A 23,712-nucleotide genomic window follows, 5' to 3' on the forward strand; every position below is an offset into this window, starting at 1 on the left:
TGCCTCGCTGGTTTTCACGGTGAATAAATACAGAACAGCTGGTAGAAGGCTCCCTCACGGTGGCCATTTCCACATGCGTTCCCTGGTCACTGTGTAAGAGCAGTGAGGAGCTGAAAAACTGAGGAATTTGAACTTGGACCAAAGTCCACCTCTCGTGCAAACAAACAACACTCGGCTCAGTTTAGACAGATCTACCCTGGAATGCTTCTCCCCACCAATTGCCCACCAATAGGTTTTTACCAGAAACCACTCACACACACCAGGATGGTAAATGAAGATACGCTTTTACTGTAAGAGTCATCTTTTTGGTCCAAAACTTGAAAAGAAATCAGTGAAGGATACTTAAGCCTTCATAGTATAGAACATGGCAGCAACCTGACTGAATGTTTCAGCACGGTGCTTTGCTTTAACAATCCCCAAACAGGACACCTCCCTCCATCAAGCTGGAGGTCTCCATCTCCAGCCTGGCGGCACTGCAACCACCTGGGCAGCGCTTAGGAACTGGCTGCCTGAGACATATGGGAGCTGACATCAGCTAACAGCTGGTGCAAATACAGAGACTTCCTTCAGCTCTGACTGAAGGAAGAGTAGAGGGAAATCTACCTTGTTTAAATTTCATCAGCATGTAAAACGAGGGTGAAACGCCAACTTCTCATCCCACAAGGCAGCCATTTCCAGCCTGTTAAAAATGTGCATGCTCTCCCCTAAGATGTAGCTGGGAAGCCTAACCTTCTTCTGTACAGAACTGACTGTATTATTCATGGAGCTTGCTAACAGCTTGTTCCCAACTGCCATTTCTTTAATAAAGAATATGATTAAAAATGATGGTAATGAATTTCAACAAACAAATTAGCACTACATCTTTTCGTAAGTTAACTCGTGGCCGCACACAGTACACGTCTTCCTGAACGTTTCTTCATCAACGCTTTCTTCTGGTCCGTATTCGTGTTCGTGGATACTGGCTGTCTTCTTCCACAAACTACTCCTCACTGCACGGCGAAGCTCTGGCGAGAAATTTACAGCTTTTCTGAGGGTTCTGAAGTGTCAGTTAACAAAATTCAAGCCACCCACCTTTCCGAGGCCTGCACTTTGGCAGTCTGCTCGCTGACTGTCTTCCATGAACGTGAAGGCAAATCTGGTATTGCAAGAACAAGTTTTGATTTGCCTTGCAGCCAACGTAGCCTCACCTCGTTTACATGATTTGAAAGGTACCATGAGAATAGCTCACAGGAGCTTTCTATCTGGAGGGAGCTCGTCTTGCCCACTGCCTTTTTAAGCGCTGCCCTTCAATGACATCTAGAAAGCTTAGGTGGAACCTTCCATAAAAAAGCCTTTTGTAAAGCCACCTCCTGTTTTTTCACAGGACTGGGAAGAGCTTTCCATTCTGCTCACAGTGTGCTCTCTGAGCTTCATGCCCTGCAGTGTGAGTTGGGTGTGCAGTTGTGGCAGCAAAGTGAACCGGGTGCAGACCTGCATGCTGAAAGTGGGTAGCAGGAATATTAAGCAGCAAAGGGTGGTAACGTTTTCAACCAAGTCAGTCAGGGTGCAAGCACTCTCAAGTCAAGGCCTGTCCTTGCCCTGCACTCCACCATCCTGGCTGCAGTCTGCTGCAATTCCCATGCTTGCTCAATCCTATGTTCTGCCTCCTCCAGGCTCAGTGAATGAGAACCTGAAGCTGAGCAGGCATGATGTGGGCAATGCAGACTCTGGCTAAGAAACAAACGTGCAGTTGTAAAAACAGCCAGCATGTCGGAGCTGAAAGCATTGGTCAGAATTACTCCAGCTGAAAACTCTTCTAAATGTTACCTTGGAATAGTAAGGATGATACCCACTAAAAAAACACAAGCTGGGAATGCCTAAGGCACACCGGGCACGATACCAAAGAATTGAAAAAGCTCTGTAACACGCTGTTTGTTGAAATTCATCTCTGGTCAGCTCTGAGAGCAGACCACACTGCTCCCAGCTCACTGCCACGGGCCACGAACGATGGACCTCCATTTTGTCATACTGAAAACTGAGCGTTTTGGGTTGATGGAGGAACGAACTGACAGAACTGCTTTAGGTACCGCATTGTCCAGGTTTACCCATTTACCTTTCACTTTCTTATCAAACTTCTTCTGTTTCATCTTCTCTCTGCTGTCACGGCGCTGCTCCTTTGCTTCTTGCAAGGATTCCTCATTCCCCCACACTTCCAGAGCACGCTTGATTACCTACAGGATGGACACAGATGTGTTTCTTTTTGCCCTGAAATGACAGGAGCATCTGACTCGCGAGCGTACTTTACGCACACCACCAGTCTCACCATGAATCCTGCCTCTGCCTTGGAAATACTGACTCACAAATCTGAACTTTCCACGGTGCAAGGTGGGCAAGCTCACCCCAGTTCAAGCCCAGCTGCAATTCCATGCGTATTCAAGCAGAGCTGCAGCGTCCTTAGCAAAGCAGCAGACGAGAAGCTGCCGCTCCTGCCACGGGCCATGCAGGGCCATGCTGCACACCGTGCTCTGCACCACGAGGCCGTGCACCTCTGCTTGTGCAACACGGGCAGGCAGACCTGCGTGCTGGATGCCTCGACAACGCTCTCACACGTGGATGTCTGCGTGGGTTTGGACCACACCTCTCTACTTCAACCACAGAGAGAATTTACACAGCTGGACTGAACGTTCCCACCCTTAGCAAACGGTTCAGAAACCCAAACTTCAGTTACAGCTTTGGGTTATTGGCAAAGTCAGGCAGAGGTAAGAAGAGCTGGAAATGTCCCAGGTTTCTCTGTACCTGCAGTTTTAAGTAAAGTTTCATGTCACCCCACCGAGGATTATGAGGGTTTTTCTTCACAATGAATCTAAGCACCGGTTCCCTCTTATCTAAGTCACAGTCTTTCAGAAGATACTCTTCTTTTGCTTCTGTCCTTGTGATGAGCTTATGTTTATCTTCAGCATCTCTGGAAGATATAAAGTAACAATGAGAAAGCTGCCCAGGAAAACCAAGCACTATTTAGTCTCCCAAGTTCCCATCAAGACTGCATGCATTCCTGAAATTCCAGCAGAGCAACAGCCCCCATCCATCCCCTCCGTTTTTATGCATGCAGCTCACGGGGAGTTCCAAGGACCCAGCTGAACTGCAGGACAGGTTTCCCGGGACCGAGTCCCATTTCAGCCAACAGACTCAGCATCTTTTGTCTGAAACCTGAAGGGCTTTCCTCTCTGATTTTTATTTTCTCACAAGGAACGTAACCCCCGCGCCACGAAATCACAAATTGTTTCGGGCACTTCTCCCAAGCCGGGAGCCATTCAGGGGACAAAAGCACGAGCCCAACACATGGCCGGGAGCTAAGGAGTGTGAGCCAGGCCGACCGGCCGAGTCACAGCCCCGGATCGCTAAGGTGAGCAACGCAGACAGCTTCCCACTGCCAGACAGAGCGGCAAGAACACCAAAACCTGGAAATATTAAAACGTACAGCTTGCAGATGAAAAGCTGTCTGCCCACGGCGGCATTCCTCAATTAAAGGCAAAATAACTAAGTAAAAATAGAATAAAATTCACATTATCCCGTATCCTGAGTTCAGCTGGGATCGCTCGGTGCGGAGCAGCTCCGCCGGGCAGGAAGCACCGAAGCCGGCAGCAACGCAGAGCCGCGTGCGCGCCCGCAGCGCCGCGGAACGGAAGGCAGCGTGAGCCCTCCGCCCATCGCAGCTCCCGGACGGAACTGCCCACCGACCGCTTCCCCGCTCCCACGGCTGCACGTGGCTACCTGCCCGCGGAGCTCCCGCAGCCATCTTTTATTCTCCACCCATTCATTGCTGAAACGGTGGTTGGCTGCGTCTCCCCACCCCAGCCATCTCCGCGGCGCTTCCAGCACTTTCTCCGCGCTAAGGGGACGCGATGGGGCTCACCGACCCGTCCCCTACCGCGCCATCCCCACCCCCACCGGCCTCGGGCTCCGCTCCCGGCCTGCCCCGCTCTGCCCTCCCTCCCCCTCCCCGGGCAACGCTCCTTCCCTTCCCTTCCCCTCCCCATCCCCCGCACCCCACCTTCACGCCGCCATGCGGCACGCACCCCTCCCCCCGCACAGCCGGCGTTACTCAGCGCGCTGCCCGGCTCCCCGCACCCCGCAGTGCCGCACCCGCGGGGCAGCACCGCCACCTCCCCGCTTTCGCAACGCGGGACACAAAGGTCGGCGCTGCACCTCCCGTCTGATGAGTTTTTACGGTTAACTCCGTGCTTCGGACGGAAGGCTACCGTAAAGAAATGAAGGCTCGCCCACTGTCTGCAATACCTGCAATTATCACACGTGGCCCAATCAAAGTGCTGCATTAGGTACGAGTCCATGAATTCTTTGCCACAGTCTCCACAGATGAGATAGTCAAATTCTAGCACGGGCGCTAACAGAAAGAAAGATCTCGTTTTTTTCCTTTTCTTGTCAAGAACTACCGCGTTAAACAGAACGCAAGCGAGTGGTACTGCAAGCAGCTTTACTAACATTTAATTGTATTTCACACGAGTCGTTACACACCGATTCCAGTTCTCTGTAATAAACGGTTTTCCACGAAGATACAATACAGATGCAAAGCCATCGCCATGCGCCCACACCCCGCCCCGGCGCATTTCTACACTTGCTGGAAGTTTCCCTGCACCAAGCGTCAGGTTTCAGCATTCAACAGCACACGCCTCGGTTTCCGTTTAACAATGGCTAAGAAACGAAGCAGGACCCCCCCAGCCCCCCCCCCACCACGGTTCCCTCGCGGCGCCTCACGCCCGCTCCCACCGCTCCCTCCCCGCGGCCCACATCGCGACCACGCGGCACGGGGCTGCAGGGAGGGCCCGGGGAAGGGGACGGGTGGGAGGAAGGCGGCGGGGGGCGGCGGGGCAGCCGAGCCGGCACTGAAACGGCCTCAGCTCGGCCGCCCGGCGCCCACCCGACACGCCTGCATCTCCCGAGGGCTCGACGGACGCCCGGGACGGCGGGCACGGATCCGTGTTCGGCCGGCAGCAGCGGGGGTGGATGGCCAGAGAGCTGCTAGGAGTGGAATGGGGATGGAGCTCCACTACAATCCTCTCCCCAAGCCCTCTCAGCACTGCTCCAAGCCCAGGCTCGTTCTGCGCCGGCCGGGTGCTGTCCTCGCCGGGTGCTCAGCGCCGTCCGCTCGTGCTCCGCGTGACACCGACGGGGAACTGCTGGCTACGGGGGAGGTTCGTTTAAAAAGGAAATAAAACCATCCTAGCGGAAAAAAAAAAAAAAAAAAAAAAAATACAACGCCTTACACGGTTCTCATTTCTAGGCAGCGCTGCAACAGGGTAAGAATATTAATAAAACCTGAAAAAAGAAGGTTAATTCGCGGCGTGCGGTATCGTTCGTCTTTAATAGCGGCCGCGCCGGGAGCGGATCGCGCCCAGCCGACATCCGACCCGGCTCAGCCCGTCCGCATGGCGTGCCCTTACATCACGTTTCGTAATGCACGGCAGCGCTGCCCGGCAGAAAGGCGCTTTATTAGGACAATGACATCATGAATTACACAGCACGAACCGCCCGCTGCAAAGGCATCCCGCGTCCCCACGCCTTTTCTTGGAAAGAAAAAAAAAAGAGAAAAGGAAAGAAAAGAAAGAAAGAAAGAAAAAAAATGAAGTAAGATTTAGAAAAAGTAAAGGAAAAAAGAAAAAAAAACCATCCCGACAGCACGGGGCTGCGCCTTGCCGTACTGAATCCGGCTAACAAAGAGGGACACTGCACCACGACGCTGCGGCTGATCCAGCGCAGAACAAAGCGAGACAAAGGCATTCCCAGAAAAGAAACTGCATCTATTTCGGGATCGCGACGCCTCCATTTGCTGCCGAGGAAAGAATATCGCGACGCAGTATGTCGGCATGCACCCGCCGCCGCACGCGGGTGGCTCTGCCGGACACGCGGGGCGGATTCGCCGCCGCCATCCCAAAACCAGAATCGCGAAACGAAAAGGCAGAAGCGGCTCTTACCGGCAGGGCAGCGCCGTGCCCCACTTTCCCGTTCCGCAGTGCCGGCGGGCGCGGCGCAGCGGTGTGCACGGCGCGGCGCGCCGGGAAGAATGGGGGGGAGGGAGAGCAGGGAGGGAACTAAAAAACCCGGGAAGGGGAAAAAAAAAAAAAACCGCGGAACCGCCCTGCCCGCGTCCCCCCGCCCCCGCCCCGCGCCGTTACCGGGGGGATGCACGATCCTCTCGGCGGCGCCGCGCTGCTCCTCCTCCTCCTCCTCCTCCTCCAGGAAGAAGCCCCCTCCCGTGTCCACGACCTTGGGGGGGCCCCGCGCCCGCACGCCGCCTGCGGAAGACAAACCGCGCGCCGCGCCGCCTCAGCGCCCGCCGCCGCCGCCAGGGGGCGCCCGAGCGCATCTTGATCTCCACACACCGCCCCCCCCCGCGGCGCGGGGAGGCGCGGAGCGCGCGCGCGCGCGAAGGCCCCCTCCCCCCACCCGTGGGGGGAGGGGGACCTCGCGCGCGCCCCCCCCACGGCCGCTCTCTTTCCCCCCCCTCCCGCCACCCCCCCCCGTTTCCAACCGCCTTCCGCGCGCGCGCTCCCCCTCCCCCTCCCGCCGCCTCCGCCCGGCGCCCGGCGGCTCCGCGCCCCAACCCCCCCTTTCCCTTCCCCCCCCCTCCCCCCCCCCCCCCACTATCCCCTCACTGTCCCCCCAACCTCCCCTCCCCCCGAACCCCGCAGCCCCAAGAGAAGGGCTCGGGGCGCCGCCCGCCGCCATCCGACCTGCGGCGGGGTAAGGTCGGGCCGCCAGCCGCGCCTGCCGCAGCGCCAGCGCCCGCCGCCGGTTCCGCTCCATCCGCGCCAGCGCCGCCGCCGAGACGGACGGCCGTTCGCCCTCCGCGCACGCCGCCGCGCCTTCATCCGGGCCGGGGGCCGCGCCCGCCATGGCGGCGGCGGAGCGGAGGAGCCGCGCCGGTCCCCCCCGCTCGAGCGCGGCTCGCCCTTCCCTCGCCGAGCCGCCGCCGCACTGCGCCTGCGCAGAGAAGGAGGCGGGGGAGGGAACGAAAGGGGCGAGGCCCGCGCGCATGCGTGCTGCCGTCGCCCCGCCTCGCCGCACAGCCGCCGCGCTGGGGGCGCCGGGAGGAGCGGGGGGGGCGGGCGGCCCTCCCGGGGCGGGGGCTGCGGCCTGCGTGGCGCCGGGCGCGGGGGCACCGCCCGGCCCGAGGGGCTCCGGCGAGCGGGGGAGGGGAAAGCGCGGCCCGGCGATTTCCGCGAAGGCGTTTGAGCGCCTTGTGCGGCGGCCGCGGCGCCGGCGAAGCGACAGGGTTTAAAAAAAGAAAAAAAAAAAAAAAAGGGGGGGGGGGGAAAGAGAAAAAAACGAAAAAAAAAGGCCGCGAGGCGCAGCGCCGCCGGCGGTGACCCCTTTGTCCTCAGCCCGCCCGGAACCCCGCGCGCCCTGCCCCGAACGCAGCCACCGCTTCGCCCCGTGCGTGTTTCAAAAGAACGGGAAAAAAGAAAAAACAAAACCAAAAAAACCCAACGGCCACCACGTTTTCTTGTTTCCTCAATAGAAAGCAGCACGTCCTTTTTGCCGAGCGGAGAAATCAGAAATAAAATTAACACTTTAACTTCCGCCCCGCGCCCGCCGCCCCGCACGCCTTCTGTCGCTCCCGCCGTCCTTGAGCGGGACGAGGACGCAGCCCGCCCGCCCCGCACGGCCGCCATTACCTTCATGTCCCGGCCCGACACGTGCGTTCGGCTCCGTCCCGCAGCCGGAATGCGGGAGACGGCCACGGGACCGGCGCCGCTGCCGCGGACATTTTGTATCGGGACCTTCCCCTCTAAAATGAATCGCCGAGTCATCGCCGGCCGCCTGCGGCACGCTGGCTTTTCTGCAGGACGCCGGAAAGTACCGCAATGGGCATGTCTCGGTGCCTCCCAGCCGGGATTCGATAAGCTGAGCGCGCGTAAATCGCGGCGCTGCCCCGCAGGAAATGGCCCCGCCGTCAGCGGACGCTGGGGCTGCCCTGTTAGCAGGTATTCTGCAGGTACTCGGTTCAGCTGACGGCCGGAAAGCGCCGTGCTGGCTCAGAGATTCGGAAATGGGAGCTCTTTGTTTGGAAAACAACCGCTCGTTTTGAGAACAATTGACCGCGTGTTTGAAAACAGTTCTGCCCGTGCGCGATCCGTGCGGGATTCTTATCTGTTAGTGCCTCCCGCGTTCCATCGGAGAGCCGGGAGAAACGAACTTTGGAGCGCTGCTCTTTGTGTCATCCCCAAGCTGAAGCTGCGTTTGGTACCAGTAAAGGGTTTTTGAGCATAGGAGGATATTGCTGTTATGCAACCAAATCGGCATTAGGATTAGAAGAATCTATAAACAAAAGCAAATTCAGAGGCGAGGCACTTAAACAGAATAGGCCGTGGTCCGCAACGAGCCATGCAGCGCAGCTGGGGCTCGAGCAAGGGAATGGAGCAACACTCTGTGGGTTTTCCTTTTCCTCGGGATCACCCTGACCAAGCAATCTGAGCAGAATATCTTTCCCAGCTGTCCTTCCCACCAGAACATGTATCAAATACGGTCCTCCTGGTTCTCATGGTCAAAAGAAGGCAGTATGCACTCTATTGCTTATGCTCGTTAAATATGCATGCCCTAATGGCTGCGCGTGAGTTAATAACCATACAGTCATCGAATCCTTTAAGTTGGAAGAGACCTCTGAAGGGCATCTCACTTAGTCCAGCTCCCCTGCACTGAACAGGGACACCCACAGCTCCATCAGTGCTCAGAGCCACATCCCCTGACCTTGGCTGTCTGCGGGGACGCAGCATCCACCACCTCTCTGGACAACCTGTGCTGGTGCCTCACTGCCCTTACTGTCAAAATTCCTTCCTCACATGCAATGTAAATCTCCCCTCTTTCAGTTTGGAACCATTTCCCCCTGTCCTGTCGCAGCAGGCTCTGCTACAGAGTCTGTCCCCTTCCTTCTTACAGCCACTCTGTACATACCGAGCACTTGCTCTCAGGACTCCTGGAGAACTCTCTTCTCCAGGCTGCACAGCCCCAGCTCTCTCAGCCTCTCTCAGCAGATGAGGCAACCACAGAATGTGGAATATCCCAAGATGGAAGGGACTCACAAAGATCGTTGTCTCCAACTCCTGATGCCACACAGAACCACCCAGAAATCAAACCATACCAACCACCAGGTTGAGCACACTTAGGTAGCTCTTCAGGTGTGGTATGCCAGGCAGCTCGTGGCTGCAATTACTTGGCTGCTGGTAGCCAGTCGTGGATGTCCTTGATCAGCAAGGGAAGGCCTGCATTAACTCATGGCCGTAGAATGGAGCATCAGTGAGCAGCCGAATGCGGGGAAGTGGCTTCACAAATGGCACTTGACAACTCAGCATTTTCTTGGAGGAGAGAAAGGGTGAGCAGTAAGACAGCAGTGCCTGCTGGCAACACAGCCGTTGTGGAGTTGGCATTGCAACCCTTGTCTGCTGGCAATACAACCCTTGTCAAGGACGAGGGTCATCTGTGGAGGGACTGTGGGTGTCTAGGTGGTAAAAAAAGGAGTGCATTCGGGGTACACAAATGATGCACTCGGGGAAACCTAGTCCTAACTGTACATAAGTGGTGGTGGTGGTGTATCTGAAACTGTTGCTGCCTGTCAGGGGTGAGCATTTTGGTTCGCACAGACTGCATAGCTGCCATCTTCGTACTTGGAAAAACACAGCAAATTGTACAGAAAGAGACGGAGAACAAACCAGGAAGCACAATGATGCTCTGGCTGTGAGCACTGCATCCAGTTGTGTTTCCTCCTCCTCAGAAAGGAATAGTGGAGGTGGGGAAGGAAACTGGAAAATAGTGAGAGTGCTGAGCTGCCCAGCACCGCCTCTCCCAAGAAGCAGTTTGGTACGTCTGGGCCCTGCACCCTGAAAATAAACTACTCAGAAGGGATGTGCCTGAAGCCTGTCTCATCCCAAGGGCTCAAAGAGAACGGATTGGACTGAGTGTCCAAGGACGCGTGGTCTGATGTACGCTGGTAGGAAGCCACATGAGAAGGTCCCTCCTTGCATGGAGCCTCGGGAGCAGCGCACGCCACATCTCTGCTCTGTGCATGATGCAGATGGAAGGTGTTTCTCTGGGGCGTGGGCAAGATTGTCCAAGGAATGGGGAGAGGCCACGTAGTCGGTGAATGAACGCCCTCTGAAGACGCAGCAGTCCCCCTGCTCTGAAAATAGTTGGGGGCCGTGGGAGTGTTGCGGAGGAGGAAGCTCATACTTGCCTCATTTTTCATTTTCCCTCAGTGTTTGCCTGTGCCCAGTGGAGGAAACAGGACCGAGCAGATTTGGTATCCCGGTCAGTGTGCCTCTTCCTCCTATTCTCTGAGAATCACCCTCTGGTGTTATTTACTATCTGGAACCATGTGTGGTGGGATCTCTCAAACCAGCCTCCGTTCGTCTGTACTGGGAGTCACTTGCAGAGCAGCTGCTGTGCTGCATATTTACGTTTTCCCTCGCCATGTATTTATTTCTGTGTCCACAAAGTATTAATAGCAATCCGCACGTGGTTGCGCATCTACAACAAAACCTTTTTTTCTGTCCTTCAGTGAAAATATTTGCTCCACGAGAAGCATCCACTGTCACCTCATTTTCCTTGGGTTGGTCCACTGAAGGGAGTGGCAATGCAGAAAAATCTCTCCCCTCTCCGTCTGATGGCTCAGGTGGCCGCATGAATTTCAGCTGCATTTGAGTTGTGCAGTCAGCAGCTGAGCGGCCAATACACATAGGCTGATTAAGTGGTTGGCTGCTTCCTCTTAGCATGACTAAGGAATTGGATTTTGCCCAATGATTTCAGACGTTTTTTATTGGAGAGGAGACATTTAGTGCATCCTTGGGGACGTGAGGCAAAAAATACCCTTTGAGATGAGAGCTTCCATTGGGTTTGAGGCACCTGTTTCTTAGCGCTACCCTAAATAAATAAACGGCAAAGCATTCCAACCTTCTTGGTGAAGAAGAAGCAGGCGACCTGGGGGAAGTGAAGGGAGCGCAGCTGCCTGGGCGCCCGGCTGCTCTGCTTAGCTCTGCTGTAGCGCCTGGCTCAGAGACCACTGAGTCATCCTGATGCTCCGAGTGGGGCAGGCAGGGTAAACCGATCCCCATCTCTGCCACATTTCCTCACTTGTTCGCTAGCTGTAGGAGGGGATTTCCATAGTAATGCGACCTGTCTCCGTGCTCCATTAATCGCCTCCCAGTTGATGCAGATCGTCTTGGTCGAACAGATAGATAATGGAGGAGAAGTGTTGAGTGCTTGAGCGGCGCATCTGAAAGGAACAGGTAGGCAAGAATGGAAGTGCAAATGTTTAAAGACAAAACCCGGCATTCTTCCCTGACGGGATGTCTTCGTGCAAAGTTTACTGTTATTTTCTAGATGCAGAACGTGATAGGGTGAGAAATCGCGACCTAAATCTCTTATTTTTTTAGTGTTGTGCGTGACTTCTCTGTTACTTTTCCCAAACAGGACTCTGAATACCTTTAATACCAACAGCAATCGCTGACTTCACGTCCGTGGACACCAATACGTCAGTGACGAAAAATGCTGTTCTTTTCGTGTCAGAGGTCACCACGGAGCTGACCGCACACTTCTGTTGCCGCTTGGTAGTCCAGAGAAAAAAAATGCTCCTTCGGGATTTGGCCAGGAAAATCCATCTTCCGTCCACACAAAAAGTGGGAAAATGGAACTGGGAAACGCAAGCGCCTTTGATGCCGTCTTCAATGCGAAGACTAACGAGAATAGCTGGAATGTAGGAAAGAATACTCTCTTTCCCCTCCCCCCCTGCCCCAGCCCCCCCAAACTGAGGCACCGGGAGGTTTTTCTTACCTCACCCACGACCCATAGACAACGTCACAGAAATGGGTTTGAAGACAGCTCTTAACTGCCATGAATTCTGTGAATTCCGGCTCGAGCAATAAAGTTAAAAGGGGGAGAGAAAAAAAAAAAAAAGCAGCCATCAGGCTGGAATTCCTTAACAGCAGCACCCTGCTAATGACCCTTTTGTCCTTAAAGCACCACTCAGCCTTTGCTTTTACAACCCGGCTTGTTTTGTTCTGCGGGAATATTCGCATATCACATGAAAAGGATGTGTGAACAGATGCATTTTTCCCCCCTATCAATATTCCTATTTTGTCAGTTAGTTAATGCATGCAGGAACCTTTCCCATAGCAACACAGAAACCTTAAGAAACTTTGCCTAATTCTTTAATTACCTTTTTCTTTCTATTAAGAGGAGCTCGGGCATTTCTGAGACAGAAAATCAATACGTCATCTATTATATTAGTTTCAGGAACAGGAGATGTGGCCGTACTGATGGTGAAAGGCCGAGTGTTCTGGAATAAAGCGTGTCCTTCTGATCTTCCTCAAGTATTTAAGGAGATTGAGAATGTATTTATCAAGAAACCTGGGGCTTATGCTGTACATGATTCAAAGTATCATGCTCTTTTTTTTTTTTCCCCCCTCACTTTTGGCAATACCATAAAGAGGTCGTTTCTGTGATTCCAAGTCAGCCTGAGTTGTTCTAACGTGCGCAGCGGCCAGAAGAGAAAGCCATACAATGGCAGATGAAGTTGGCTGCAGCAAGAAAATCACATCTCTGTTCCCAGGATTTCAGGAAGATGAGTCTCCTCCACTAGTTGCAAATCTCTGCAAAACGTTCTGGTGCTGCCGTGCACTGGTTTGATCCTGGTGGTTTCCCCCAGGGCCCGGTTCTGCTCTTCAGGATGGATGATGCGACCTGGAACTGTGTCTGATTCAATGTGCTGAAGGAGCAGAGGAGGGGGATGCGGAGTCGATGTTCACAACTGGCCTACGTATTTTGTATACACGTGTCACGTTTATTCTGGGCTCACAGCACCCGAGTTGTGAGAAAAATGTGTAACCAGCACATGGCGTGGAACTGCTAGCAGTGCAGGGCTAGGAGGTGCTGCACTTCTGAGGTGCTACACCACCCTCAACATTCGAATTTTCAGACGTGATCTGAGCGTGTCCTCTGAGTGTGACCTGACAGTAATTATTGATCAGGGTCTTAAGTCTCTGCTTGAATCCCTTGGGTCAGTTGACTTTGTCGTCTTTGTTTTGCTTGCCTAGGGGAAAAGTTGTTTGTGCGGGGAGGGAAGGAGTAGCACTGACACTAGCACTTCAACACGCAGCGCTAACAGATTTATTCCTTGGAACAAGACGCACACAAAAAAAAAAGAAAGAAAAAAAAAAAAAAAGTGGGTTTCTGATACCCTTGATTAAACCAAAACTGTTCGCAAGGAAAATTAGAAGCGTCAGCGCTGCTCTTGACTACTTCCTTACAGGTCTGAGACATTGGCTGCAGTGCTGTGTTAATTCCCTTCTAAGTCTAAGCGTTCCTGACCGATCCGCGTCTTGCCCCGAGCTGAAAGGGAAAGAGAGATCCTTCCATTTGTGTCCGAGGTGGCTTCTTTCCTGGGCTGGCTTTCTTTGCGGCTCGAGTACGCCGAAGCTCGCCGCTTTCCAGAGCCCTTTTTTCGGAAGGCTGCGCTGTGTCCAGCGATTGCCCGGAGCTCGGGGCCATTTGGGGGAGGGGAGCGCTGGGGGAGGGGGATCTTTGTCTCCTCCAGGGCAGATTTGAGATCTTGCGAAAGCACACCTCTTTTGTTGCGGGAGACTACAGTTTCCCCTCAGCCAAAAGTTTTAATTACATCAGGGGTCAAAGGCTCGCCGTTTTCAGCCCCCTGTTTGAATGCGGAGGCAATGGAAGGCTTCGCCTTTGAGCAGAGGCATTCACACTTCCCCGCACATCTGCCCGCTCCGTGTCACACGCCGCTGCCCACCATTGTGCTGCGGCCCCACGCTGCGAGGAATGCGAGCGGGCCGGGATGCTCTGCGCGGTGATAAACCTTTCTGTAGCACCGACAGCCTCGGTTCTGGACAGCCGAAGTTTGCGTCTTCCCAAATCGCTTTTTGTCTGTTTCACCGCTGTTGAAACAGAAGTTTGTTTCGCTTTCTCCCTTCTGAAATTCGCACGGGGTCCCGAATTCCGCGCGTCTTTCAGGGCTGTCGATGAAGTGTTGATGAGCTTCTCGTTTGTTTGTTTGTTCATTTATTTACAGCTTTTCTGTGAAAGCCGCAGGTGGTCAGGAGCGGAGGTGATGAAGTGCTGGCGACGCCCAGCGGGTTCCTTAGCTGCTCTGCGCCGTTCGGCCTGAAGGGGCTGGTACAGATCACCCCAAAGGTCCGCAGGTTTCAGCACACGTCTGCTTTGCTGCCCCACCGTGGAGCAAGGCTACCTTTGATGGTACATTCCAGAGCACGGCGTGCTTTACCCCATGTCATGATTTTCTGTGCCTGTCCCTCTTGCTGTCAGTGGGAGTGGTTTACCCACTGCAGAGTAGAGACAAGAGTTCAGCTTTAGCCTTAACTTAAATGTGTCTTTTTTTTTTTTTTAATTATTATTTTTATTTTTCATTTATTTCCTCTGTTCACATGGTGCTGGGAAACTTCCTGGCTCAATCATTCCCCCAAGGGATTATTCTGCTCAGAATTGAACACTGGCAAACATAAAACACACGTACGAAAATGTGCGTGCGTGCATAAAAAAGGGTATGTAACATACATGTAAGCAGGTTAAAAAGAAAAAAAAAAACCAAAAAACCAGCAATGCGTGTGCATACAGCACAAAAGTCACCTTCACTTGGGCAGAATGGTGCTGGCAGAGCTCCTCACGTGGCACACGAGCAGTGCTGACTCACAGGCTCGCACGGGAAATCCCAGCATGCTTTCTGGCCGCTTCTCATTCAGATGATTCTTCCTGTCTTCTGCTTTTGGGAAGCGAGCCTCAGTCTGCATCTCTCACCTTGGCACTCTGATGCTGTAATTCCTGCTCAGCACAAAGCTAGCCCAGCTATTGCAGAATCACAGGATCACAGAATGGCCAGGGTTGGAAGGGACCTCAAGGATCACGAAGCTCCAACCCCCTGCCACACGCAGGGCCACCAACCTCCCCATTTCACAGCAGCCCAGGCTGCCCATGGCCCCATCCAACCTGGCCTTGAACACCTCCAGGGATGGACGCGGCATCACAGCCTCTCTGGGCAGCTGTTCCAGCACCTCACCACTCTCACAGCACACAACTTCCCCTTGACATCCAACCTCCATCTGCCCTCCCTCCACTTCAAACCATTTCCCCTTGTCCTGCTGTTATTTCCCCTTTCCAAGAGCTGACTCCCCTCCTGTCTGCAGGCTCCCTTTAGGTACTGAAAGGCTGCAGTGAGGTCACCCCGCAGCCTCCTTTTCTCCAGGCTGAACTAATTTGACCAGAGCTGCCTGTAAGTTACCTAGCTGTACTCACATGGCACTTCTAACTGTTTCTACATCTCACAGCTATCGCATCCTGACTTTTGCATTATGGAATGCTGTGCTCAGGCTGCTTTTAAAACACATCACTAAATAGCAGCTCCAAGGGGTTCCACCGAGACCTGCAAACATGACTGCTTTTACATAAAAGCACTGCTTTCTTCTCACCTCCGTGCAGATGTGCTAATTTCTGCCACAGGTTCTAATAAAGCCTCTGACAGATGGACAAAACGTTACATTCCACCACTGTCTTTCTCGAGAAACTCCCTGAACATTTCAAACATCACGAATGAAAGATTTATTGTGCCCTAAACTACAGCAAGTATTGTTTCAATTAAATCAGCAGGGGCTGTATGAATAAACAGTACACAGTCCTGTCGCTGCACAGAGAAAGCACCGGCAGCGTACAGCGCACGCGCGTGCATGCTTTAGTGGCCCATTTGCATTAACTGCCTGTTTTAATTAATATCCGCGTTAATGACCACCAGAGGGTGCTCTTGTCTCTGTTGGTGAGCGCTGCTGCGTTTTGGTCCTCTGAGGAAACGGGACGAGTGACTCCAGCGCCGTAGGAATGAGAGTGGATTGCTAAGGAGTGGAGCCTCATCAGCTACTGCAGTCGGGCAGAGCGCATGTACCACTCACGTACGTTCTCTCTAACTGGGGGCTGCCCAAACCAGGCGGTATCTTCTGTCCTACGTCTTCAGTACGTTGTGATTTTTACACAGAAATAGCGAAGACAGTAGCAAAGGCTTTAACTTAGCTGAGCTGCAAGCACTGAAGTCAAGAAGTACCTTCTAAAATGCTTTGCATTTGGTACAAAAGCCAGTAATTCTCTCCCGAAGGTAGCAAGAGTTTTGGGAACGTCAAGGTTTTGCAGTCAGAGAACCTTCTGCAAAAAGAATGAATGCTCCTCCCAGTCTTGTGTGCCTTTTGTGTCTTTTGAAAGTCTTGTTTCAAAGTCCCAGAGCTCTCACTCGTGTTGGGCTGCTCTCCGTCACACACTTGGCTGTAGCGCACGGCTCTCAGCAGCTTCACTGCTTTCTGGGCACTCCGAGCCGGGAGTTCCACCTGCCATGCAGCCCCGAGCCGCTGGGAACGTCTCCCTTTGCTCAGTTCAGCTTCTATCTGTCTGGTTTTTAAAGTTCCACCGGGGTTCATTACAGAGCCGGTGTACAGCCAGAGCACCGCAGCCCACCTGGCTGCCAGGCAGAGAAATACAGCTAGCTGTGCTTCGCTGTGCAGGTGAGCCACTGGGCTGGGCTGCGCTCGTTGTGATGCTGCCGTATCTGTATGCACGCTGCCGGTCCCCTGTGCCATGTGTGCTGAAAACAGCCTGCAGGCAGACCACCCAGTGTACTGCGCAGGAATGTGCTTTTCATATCTGACAGACCTTTGAGTTGTTTCCTTTTTTTTTTATCTATTTCTGTTTCTTCTAAACCATGTTATTCTGAATCTGTAATTTATGGAACGATAAGTGCAAATAATGGTTTGGTTCTCTGTGTGTTCACACTTGCTGAAAAGAAACCATCAAGATTAGAGGAGGGAGTTTCGTCTCTGTAGAAACTGAAGTGGATGAAATTACTCATGCTGTAGCTCACGCTGTGCAGTTCTGAATGAGGCAGCCAGCTCCAAGCTGATGCTTTTTCTTGCTCTCAAAATGAAAGGAGCTAGCCCTGAGAGACACAACAAATGCAGTGAAAGCCCCGTACTCCTGAATTAGTCCAAACTTCAGCTGTGTCATTCTGCAGCCTGGGGCTTTCCTACAGAGCAGCACCGCCGTCCAATGTGACAGAGAGGTGAAGACAGAGCCATTCTTACCATGGGTCCTTGGAAAGCGCTGGGATGCTGCTGTCGGAAGCCTCCACATCTCTCCAAGGGCTGGCAGTGCTGGGCTGTGCTCTGCCATGTTAAAACTGCCCTGGCGGACATGATGCTGCTCCAAAATGTGCATTGACTACAGTTTCTTCTTAACAGTTTAAGTTCTGTTTGGTTGAAATGCGTTTCGTAGACTTTCGCAGCGATGTGTTTTGATTACAAATACAGATGTTTTAAGGCAGACAGATCGGAAAAGCGCATAATTTCTGTGCGCTTTGCAGGGCAAGCAGGGTGCATTCCTCTGTATTTCACGTGATTTTCAGACAGCTCTGAAAGCTCCCGCAAGCATATGCTACAGTCTCCTTGAGACTCTGCTGAGATCTTCCCAGTGAGACCTTCTCATCTGGCATCACTGGTGCCAAGAGCTGCTGGGAGGCAGGTACAAGGGCACAGCGATGCTTAGATGGCGGTTCTGGGCAGCAGAACTTACCTAGATGCCCATCAGAAGCAAGCAGATTACCCGAACAGAGCCTGCTGCTGACTCAGGGGATCTTAAAGCACTTGGAATCCGTACATTAAATTGATCGTAAATCTCACGTATGTAGCTTGCCCCAAAAGTAACGCTTCCTATTTATTTCCATTGAAATGGCATCAGATACAAAGAGCACAGTAACACTGATAGAAATTTTCAGCTAGAGAACACATTGTTTTAACATAGCAGCCACCATTAGCTAGGCATTCTCATCAGCAGTGAACAAGAGCCTGCATGCTGCACTTGTTAACATCTGCACCAGCGGAGCTCACCCGCTGCCACCACCACTGAAACACACTGCCCACCCCTCCCTGCGTGCTCACATCTGCTGCTGTCAGTGGGTCCCAGTTTTTCCTCGTGGAGGAATTCAGTGACACACCTGTCCTTCATACACACTTCCACAGCAGGCGCCATTCAGTCAGATTGCAGCTCCGCTGCCACCTGTTGCACAGCAACAAGATGGAATGCAATACTGATAGGAAGGCACAACCCCAACTGCTGTACCACCAACGTGCATTCTCATGTCATGGGCCAGCATCAAGAAATCAGGAGGCATTACTTCTGGAGCAGCCCTTGTACAAACTGATTTCTGGTGTGCTGTGATGCATCGCTTTTCTCTCTTCAGCCGCCATCCCTGCTGGCTCTCAGTGTGCGGCTCAGTTCTGTTCAGACTGTTAAGGAGCGGAAGAAGAGAACAGCTCAAAACGAGACACAGCAGCACACCATTTCTTGGATGTTGGAGACCTCAAGGTCAGGGGGGCGATGCTGGAATCATGAATCCTCAGCAAGTCCTCCTTTTCCCATACATAAATTTTTCCAGTCCAAAAAACAGAATCTGGTGTGTGTTTGTTGGTATTTTGCGTTTTTTTTTCTCCAGCTTCTGTGGGTGTCTGCTAGTCTATTCAAGGAGTGTAACCTAGCAATAAGTATCTCAGCATGCACTGTCACTATCCAGGAATCCTTAGTAGGGACCAAGACATGCGTGCACTTTTTTTTTTCTTTTTAACAACCAGTGGATTCAAAAGATCTGGAAGTTCCAAGCCCTGGCCCATGGTATCTGTAGTCATCCTTCATGTGCTCAGCCAGCCCTGAGTGTTCCAGGCACATCTGTAAAACCCTCCCCTGAGTGCTTATTAAATCCACGTGTGTACACAATGATCACCATTCAACTGCTGCATGACATGTGTGCATTTATCCGAAACATCATCTGGTAGAAATATGGGAGCCTCATGTAAAAATATTAGGGATTATTATGCCATTACCTCAACCAAGATGCTGATTTTGGATTAAGATCCTGTGCTGAATTTGTGTTTGAAGCAATTTGGTTTCATCCACAGTGCGTAAAGAACCCTTCACAAGATAACATTTGGCTGCCATTGTAAGATTGATATGCATTGCAGGTCACAGAATCACCAAGGTTGGAAAAGTCCTCCAAGATCATCAAGTCCCCCTGCCCACTAAATTGCTGACTAAACCCATGTCCCTCAGTACAGCATATAAGCATTTCTTGAACACCTCCAGCAATGGCGACTCTCCCAACCTCCCTGTGCATCCCATTCCAGCACCTCACCACCCTTTCAGAGAAGAAAATTCTCCCTCATATCCAACCTCCCGTGGCACAAATTGAGGCCATTCCCTCCTGTCACTAGTTCCACGAGAGAAGAGGCCAACCCCCACCTCACCACAACCTCCCTTCAGGAAGCTGTAGGGAGCAATGAGGTCTCCCAGAGGCTCCTCCTGGCTGGACAATCCCAGCTCCCTCAGTCACTCCCCATAAGACTTGTGCCACAGACCCCTCTCAGCTCCATTGCCCTTCTCTGGACACGCTGCAGGGCCTCAATGTCTTTTCTGTAGCGAGGGACCCAACACTGAACACAGCACTCGAGGTACAGCCTCATCAGTGCTGAGTACAGAGGGATGCAGGCTGCATATTTCTGGTACAAGGCAGGATGCCATTTCTTGGCAGCCTGGGCACACTGCTGGCTCACGTTCAGCTGAGCATCCACCAACACCCCAAGGTCTGTTTCCTCTACACGGTTTTCCAGCCACTCTGCCCCAACCCCATTGCACTGCCTGGAGTCTTACAGGTTACAGCCCAGCTCTCCAGCCTGTCCAGATCCCTCTGCAGGGCCTCGCTACCCCCAGGCAGATCCACACTTCCTGCCCACTCGGTGTCATCTGCAGACTTACTGAGGGGCACTCAGTGCCCTCATCCAGGTCATCAATAAAGATACTGAACAGGACAGACCCCAGTACCAGCCTTGGGGGAGCAGCACTGGTGACAGGTCACCAGCTGGATTTAATTCTGTTTACCACCAGTCATCCCAGTCAATTTCTGTCACTTCTGAGATCTCCAGCTGCATTACAATGAGCAAATGAGCAGAGCTCATTAGTTGCAAGAGGGTCAAAGCCAATGTACATTACAGTTGGGTTGCAATTGAGTACTCAGATCTGGCCCAGCTCAGTGCATTCAGATGCTAAATTATTCTGAATTCAATTAGTAACTACCTGAGATAGACCAGAAACTGGAGAAACCAGTGAGGAAAAAAAAAAAAAAGTAAAAAAAAAAAAAAGTGCATTCTTCAAATGGCCTTCATTGTTACCTTCTTTATGGAGTAAGAAAGCACAAGGATGCATCTCTCCAGGTTTGCAAAATGCTCTCAGATACATGCTCAGCTTCATAAAGCTTTCTCTTAGTGACAGAAGATGCTCTTCAAGGTGTGTTAGTCTTGCAGCAACGTATGCCTCCTCTCACTTCCTCCAGGCAGAGCAAATTGCAGAAGTGAGACAGACAGAAAAATAATGTTGCTACTGGGGATGTGGAGATTTTGATGAAGAAATTCAGCAGAGCTCTGTGCGCCTACTGCACCTCTTGTTTTAGTCCCAACAAGTGTGCCTGGCAGCGATGATTTTGCTCACCCCTTGTAGACGTGCAAAAATACGGGCTTCTTATCTTTAAACTGCGTGTGATGTTAACCAGGGGCTGAGGGGGAACGAATGCATTATTCGGCCTACATGTCAGAAGGGCTGAATCACAGGAGCTGCTCTGTGTCAGGGCTACAGGAGGCGCCACTGCCTATCCCCACCTCTTCCATCCGATCAGGACTCCCTGGTGTCGCAGGTCCTGCTGTACTCAATGGGACACTGAGCTCGCAGCACGGCTGTAAGGGGACACTTTCATCCAAACGATGGCTGCGAGCAAGGCGCTGCTTCTGTTTTCTCTGAAATACCCCCTAGAGGGCACCACTGGAGGGCTGCTGTGTGCAGGATCCTATGGGTGGTTGCTCACAACTTCTGACCCGTTTAGTGGCCAGCACAGCCCAGGTGACGTGGAGGCTTTGTCCCACACTTAGCTCAGTGGGCATGAAACTCAGTTCAGCCTACAGCCAAACCAGAAGGTGTTGTTTCAAGTAGACAGCCTCCCAAATGGTATGAAGTAACAGTTTTCAGTCTTGTTATCATTTTTACCAGGGAAATGGCAACACCTGTGAGATTTGTGAGAATCACTGATGCAGATAATCATGAAGCAAGATGGTAAAGAAGTGGCTGGAAGTACTGCAGCACGTGTGCTAGATACAGCATCTCCCAACCCTTTTCCTGGACTGCAGGGCAGGCAGCAGAGCAAAGGTGCTGCCCAACTGACAGAGCTGAAGGCTGAGTGCCCAACAGCCACAGGATCTGTGGGCTGATGTCTCAGTCATACGTGGAGGATGTTCTTCTCTCAAAAACACTCATGCATTTGATCAAACGTGGACGAGCAGTTTTTCCTTACATCCAAACCTTTCTTGCACGTGTGCCAGGCTCTTCTCCCTGTCACCAGGTACCATTGGGAAGAGTCTGGCTCTTGTTTGTGCTGCAATGCTCTGTAATGCTCTTTAGGTGCTTGATGGCTATAATCAGATCACCCTCAGCTCTTTTTTTTTGTACGAATCATTATCTGTGTTCGCAGAATGGACTCAGCTGGGAATATCTTTAGCACAGTTGAGGACATGTCAGTTTCCAGGCAGAAGCACAGAAGCAGCACACGTCTATAGATGACACAAGGAAACCTGCTGCCTGGAGGTAAGGGTGCCCAGCCTTGGGATATTATAGCTTTAGTCCCAGTACACACAACTCCCTGAGGGGACAAAAAGAGACACCTGTGGAGGCTCACCACAAGACATGAGCACATGTTATAGGGATGCTGCATGAAGGTGAGGCCTGGCAATGAGCAGCTGCAGTTCTCCATGAATGGCTCAGCATGGGCAGAGGCATCACACCCCCCCCTGCTCTGCATCACTGTTTGGCCGTTTGCTGGGTCAGGCGGTATTCCTCCTGACTACAGGAAAATTTGCTTTACAGATTTGGAAGCTTTAGCCTTTGACTTTATCCACAGACTTCTGTGAGTCTGTCCTGTGGGTTTTTTGAGCTAGGCTAAGCTGCCAGAGATGGAACATCTAACAGTAATGGTTCACGTGGTTCAGTTGTGTCTGCTAAGAAGAAATGCCTCCTTGCGAAGGAGGTGAAGCTGCCATCTGCTGGTTTCATTTGTTGCCTCTCTGCTCACTCACTGAGAGATGGACGAGCAGATTTTGCACGCTTGATCTCCGCCTCTCACTGTTGGTGGGATCTGCCTTCGTATTTGTCATCTCTTCACATCACGTCTCTGTATAGCTGATTGATGAAGAAACTCTTCTGGCTTCTGACCATCCTTTCATACGTTTCTGTCCTCTTCCAGTTCTTCCATCTCTTTTTGAGTTGAAGGTGTAGAGGTCAAATATTGCTCAGTGGCACTGAAAGAGGCATATGAAAGGAGGCACCAGAGGAAATGTTTGGATATGCTTAATGAGGAACAGAGAATAGGCTAGTTGCTGATTGTTTACATGATGCTGTCGCTGGCTGGCTGGAGTCTTCTCAGTGATGCAGGTGAAAATGGTGACCTGCACAAGGTCTTCCCTACATCACTGTTGCCTTCTCCTTTTTCCAGGCCCTGGTCCCAGAGGAAGCTTCAGTAAAGGTCATGGTGGTGCTGTAACCATTTCCATATTGCCTAATACACTGCCTGCCAAGCCATGTTTGAAAACAGTCCTGTCTCCAGCCCAGAGGAGAAGAGCTGTGTTATTAACAGAGCTTTTTTTTAAAAAATGGCTATTTTTATTTTATCCCTCTTTTTCTTTTTTTTGCTCCTGCCCACAATGACCAAGACAGAGAGGCTAAATATTGCTCAGTGGTTTACGTTTTATGATAAATACTGTTTGTTTCAAGGTGGTATCTGAAAGCTCATTCACTTGCAGCCAGAACAGTTATACCAGGATAGGCATAATATGGAGATGTTTCTCTTACTCATTTCCAAGGTCTTTTTCAGTATCCAGAGCATTGCCACGTGTTGGAATGGCTTTGCTGTGTCTGAGTAAAAAGGCAAGGTAACTCAACAACGGCATCTACAGCAGGGACAGCCACATGGGTTGCTCTAATTCAGGACCAGGAAGATAGTAAGGCAGGAGACTGCCAAAGTTGATGTGGGCCATGATGTCAGACTGCTGGAGAAACACATGGCAGAATGAGGGGCAGTGAGGGGCGCTCATGGAAGGCATAAAAGGGCAGAGAAAGCAGCAGTTTACCAATAGGAACAATACTCTAGGGAGATGTGCTGTGCTCCTTACAGTTATCATGCAGTTGAAACGTCCTTCAGAGTCATTAAATACAGCTGAAAAGCAAAAACTCTGCCCAGAAAGCAGCCAACAGCAGATTTTTGCAAATCATTTTTTTCAAACATTCTGGGCCAACCCTCTGGTTCAAGGCACGATGGTGATACTTCAGACAGACTGTGCAGCTCAGTGCTGCCTCGAGAGCTGCACCACCTGTGATAAGAGACGATGCAACGTGTGCCACTTTGCCCTTGAGTCCCATGGCAAATGTCCCTCTCTGTCCCCTGGTCCTGCTTCACAACCCAATATTTTTTTTCACCCGAATGCCATCTCTGTGCTTTCCTTTAACTTCCACCAAATTCCACAGGTGCAGGACAGTTTCCTCCTCTGGCTGCACACCTGAGAAAAAAATTTAACAAAA

At 52.1% G+C, this 23,712-nt stretch overlaps 1 protein-coding gene across 1 annotated transcript; it reads right to left on the bottom strand.

Moving 5' to 3' along the window:
• Positions 1 to 271: 271 nt before the first annotated feature.
• On the bottom strand, positions 272 to 7,897 carry XPA (XPA, DNA damage recognition and repair factor). Its single transcript, XM_048931851.1, has 7 exons — positions 7,674 to 7,897; positions 6,729 to 6,978; positions 6,171 to 6,290; positions 4,276 to 4,381; positions 2,776 to 2,941; positions 2,093 to 2,210; positions 272 to 1,004 (listed from the first exon to the last, which is right to left on the bottom strand). The coding sequence occupies exons 1-7, from the start codon at positions 7,806 to 7,808 to the stop codon at positions 856 to 858; spliced, it is 1,044 nt and encodes a 347-aa protein (XP_048787808.1). The 5' UTR covers positions 7,809 to 7,897; the 3' UTR covers positions 272 to 855.
• Between the last annotated feature and the right edge of the window lie 15,815 nt (positions 7,898 to 23,712).

Source organism: Lagopus muta, chromosome Z (assembly GCF_023343835.1).
Source record: "Lagopus muta isolate bLagMut1 chromosome Z, bLagMut1 primary, whole genome shotgun sequence".
Taxonomy (NCBI): Eukaryota; Metazoa; Chordata; class Aves; order Galliformes; family Phasianidae; genus Lagopus; species Lagopus muta.